At 39.5% G+C, this 4,155-nt stretch overlaps 1 protein-coding gene across 1 annotated transcript; it reads left to right on the top strand.

Moving 5' to 3' along the window:
- The first annotated feature begins 1,810 nt into the window (after positions 1–1,810).
- Positions 1,811–3,513, top strand: LOC141819115 (calmodulin-3-like). Its single transcript, XM_074706477.1, has 2 exons — positions 1,811–1,912; positions 2,995–3,513. The coding sequence occupies exons 1-2, from the start codon at positions 1,837–1,839 to the stop codon at positions 3,366–3,368; spliced, it is 450 nt and encodes a 149-aa protein (XP_074562578.1). The 5' UTR covers positions 1,811–1,836; the 3' UTR covers positions 3,369–3,513.
- The last annotated feature ends 642 nt before the right edge of the window (positions 3,514–4,155 follow it).

Genomic DNA, 4,155 nt, shown 5'->3' with positions numbered 1-4,155 from the left:
TTTGACTTGATTTGACCCGGTTGAGCTCGAGTCGGATCCGATTTAGCCCTAGAATCAATTTAAAATCCAATTAATGCCAAAAATCACCATTAAATCACAAAAATTATACCAAACCTCAAATTATGCAATATGGGACAAATATGGTTAAATCGATTCAATAAATGATCATTTGCATGTAAAAGCCCAAGAATAAATCGATTTAAAATTAATAAAATCTCAATTCATCAATCGTCATAAAGCCCGCTTAGTTGCTAAGGGATTCCACCAACAACAAGGAATTGACTATGTTGAGACTTTCAGTCCTGTGGTCAAGCCCACTACTATTCGCACTGTATTGGCTCTTGCTGTCTCCCAAGAATGATCCATTCATCAGCTTGATGTGAGTAATGCCTTTTTACACGGGACGTTGCATGAAGAGGTATATATGTCTCAGCCCCCTGGCTTTATTCATCCTGATTTTCCTGACCATGTTTGCCGTCTTCACAAAGCTATATATGGTCTGAAGCAAGCTCCGCGAGAATGGCATGCGACACTCCGTACTTCGTTGCTCAACCTTGGATTTTTTGAATCTAAATCAGACTCCTCTCTTTTTGTCTATCACACTTTTGAGATAACGGCGTATATCTTGGTTTATGTCGATGATATAATTTTTACCAGCAATTCACCATCTCACATTGCCTCTGTCGTTCGCACACTGGGTGAGCTTTTCCCTCTTAAGGATCTGGGTAACCTTCATTATTTTCTTGGTGTTGAAGCGCTTCGCACACCCCAAGGTCTTTTCCTTAGCCAATCTCGCTACATTACAGACTTATTGACTAGAGCCCAGATGCATAACTCAAAACCCCTTCACACTCCTGTTGCCTCTGGTTCATCCCTTTCTCGCCATGATGGCGATCCCTTAGTTGATCCTCAGCCCTACCGGAGTATTGTTGGTGGCCTTCAGTATCTTACTCTTACACGTCCTGAAATTGCATTTGCTGTCAATCGTGCATGTCAGTTTATGCAATCCCCCACTGCCTCTCACTGGGTGGCTGTTAAGCGTATTCTTCGATATCTCAGGCATACGCCACACCATGGTATCCTTATTCGACCCTCATCTTCTCTGGGTCTGACTGCTTATTCTGATGCTGATTGGGCAGGTTGTCCTGATGATCGTCGATCTACCACTGGGTATTGTATTTTTCTTGGCAACACTCTTATCTCTTGGAATTCTAAGAAACAACAAGTGGTTGCTCGCTCTAGTACTGAATCGGAATATCGTGCCTTAGCACATGCCACTGCTGAATTATGTTGGCTCCAGTCGCTTCTCAGTGAGCTCCATGTTCCCATGTTGCAACCACCGGTTCTCTGGTGTGATAACGTTGGCGCCACGTTTCTCACTGCCAATCCGATTTTTCATGCGCGCACAAAACATATTGAGATTGACTTTCACTTTGTTCGTGAGCGTGTTGCTCGAAAGGCACTTCTGATTCAGTATATCTCTACCAAAGATCAAGTTGCCGACATTTTCACAAAAGGATTGTCCTCGCATCGTTTTGCCCTTCTTCGAGACAAGCTCACGGTGTGTGCCTCCCCGTTTCGCTTGCGGGAGGGTGTTAAGGATATAATTAAGGATATAATTATTCCCCAGGATCTTAGATATTCTTGATATAAAGAATATCCTATTCTGATAAAACTTGATCACGAAGAAAATCTCTTAGCAAGGAATGTAATAATTTTTATTTATTATTTTTTATTTCTATATACAATTGTTGTACAATGTATATATTCCTATATTGAATAAAGAAATGATGAGCGAGAATATTTTTCATTCATCTCTACTTATTTTCTTCAACTATGGCGGCGCAGTTGACGGATGACGAGATCGCCGAGCTCAAGATAGTTTTCAGCCAGTTCGCCAAGGACGGAGATGGTAAGATCTCCCTCTCGGCCTCTCCTTTTCCCATTTTTCTTTCATTTTCTTGGACCTCCTTCCTTTGTTTCTTCGCAGTTCACTTATCGCCCGATCGGTGGCCTTGTTCTTCTATCTTTTCGATGGACCCGCTGTTGGCGAATCGCGCTTTCGCCATCCCTGCTGTAGATTAGTTGTTTTGTTTTTTTTTTTGCTAGATGAACCTCGCTTTAGGATGTGTCTTGATGTTGCTTGACGGATCTCGTTGATGCTTTACCTGAACAATTATAAATATAAAATAAAACTTTCTTTATATCCATAGTACGCTACTTCAAGGTTTAAATTGTATTGAAGAACACATTGTTCGTTACTTAGGTTTCACATCCGGCCGGAACATATATAATAATAAGATAACCTACAACAAAAATATCAAATAACTATACTGACTAAATGGTTGACTTTAATGTTCTTATTTAAAATTTGTAAGCCCTAAATTGCTTGGTTGTTTTGATCGTTGTATAGAGTACATAGAGCTAAAGATATAAAAGATTTGGTCATTATTTTTTGAATCAGAGCATCCCCAATTTCAATTTGTATCCTGTTTCCGGCAACGAATCATAACGTCACTGAAAGTTTAAAATCGATATATCACACACAATATCAGTGCAACAAATTGTTTGTTTTCTCTTTCTTACTGCTTAGATTAAGAATGCCCCAAGCAACTAGTGACTAGGGAGAAATTTTGCAATCACACGATCAACCATTTTGTAATTTATGGCAAGACTGATAAGAATGCCATTAATCCTCCCTCAAAGCATCTTGTTTACTCAGAAAGTTCACTTATATTCAGTTTATGCGGTCATTTAATTTTTTAAAATAACTAGCAATAACACTTGTAATTTCTCAAGTTCACCATCCGTTTTATTTTTATTGGGTTGCTAGCTTTTATATTGCTTAATTGTCATCATCCTGTAATCATATAATTTCCTATTCATCCATCGGATAGAATAGTCATGACGTTCATTTTGTTCGACTAGAGCCTACGATGCACGTTCTTGTGTAAACTATTTCAATAATTTTTTCATGTGGATGAAACTTATCAGGTTGTATGGCAACCAAGGAGCTTGGGACTGTAATGCAATTGTTGGAGCAGAATCTTACAGAAGCAGAACTGCAAGACATGATCAACGAGGTTGATGCTGATGGCAATGGAACTATTGATTTCCCAGAGTTCCTTAACCTGATGGCGCGCAAGATGAAAGACACTGACTCCCAGAAAGAACTCAGGGAGGCCTTTAGCTTGTACGACAAGGACCATGATGGATTAATTTCCGTCTATGAGCTTCAGTCTATCCTGAATCTTCTCGGAGAAAAGTTGCTTCGTAAGGAGGTCGAGGAGATGATTCGCAAAGCGGATGTGGATGGTGACGGCCAAATCAACTACGACGAGTTTGTTAAATTAATGATGACCAAGTGAGGAGATGATTCCCATTAACGTGGCTTCCATATAAACAAACCGTCCACAACTTTCTGGCATTTCTCAATTTGTAATGTTTGTACTTGTTTGGTTATCTTTATCCCCAGGCGCCAGGATAGACGATGCTTAATTTCTTCTTGCATTCTGTTGATGGTGTCTTATGTGCCCTTGAAATTTTATACAACTTCTTATGTTTTATCTGCCTTGCGTTATCCACTAAACTTAGAAAGGACCATCTTTTTCTTCGATCCTAATAATTAGTTGTATCTTTGTCATAGATATGCGTAGATTCAAACATTTGGCAAGGGATGAAGCTCCACTATCACAATTGCTGAATTAATTCTCCAAATCTAGAACGATAATTAACTAAAGAAACTCGTGAAGTTTCTCAATAATTTGCCGTATATTCTCTGGATAGTATTGCTTGCTCTATCCAGAGAACTTATTACAGATCAATTGTCAGTTTCTAGCATTAACATAACAATGGCATGCTAAAAATTTATTCCACTTGGAATTGGATCATCATCATCGTCCCTTGTGGTCTGTATACTCGGAGAAAGAATGTCTCCGGAACATAGCTGAGTTGGTTATGACGGAATAGACTTGCAGAAGAGGATTAGGATTCGAATCTTGACGAAGTTAAGCAATATCCTCCTCCATCGTGATCAACTGCAGTTTTTCGATTTACCTCCTCACAGATGGTCGTGGAGTTGACCGTGTGGGGTCGTTGGAGTGGCGGATTCCATCTTTTGCAGAAATAAAGAAAAAAAACAAATGGGACAGTTGA

The sequence above is a fragment of the Curcuma longa genome, unplaced genomic scaffold (assembly GCF_044706935.1).
Source record: "Curcuma longa cultivar G26 ecotype Majalengka, Jawa Barat unplaced genomic scaffold, ITB_CL_G26_1.1 contig_27831, whole genome shotgun sequence".
Taxonomy (NCBI): domain Eukaryota; kingdom Viridiplantae; phylum Streptophyta; class Magnoliopsida; order Zingiberales; family Zingiberaceae; genus Curcuma; species Curcuma longa.
The sequence above is the reverse complement of the archived record's forward strand: the minus strand, read 5'-3'. Positions and strand labels throughout refer to the sequence as shown.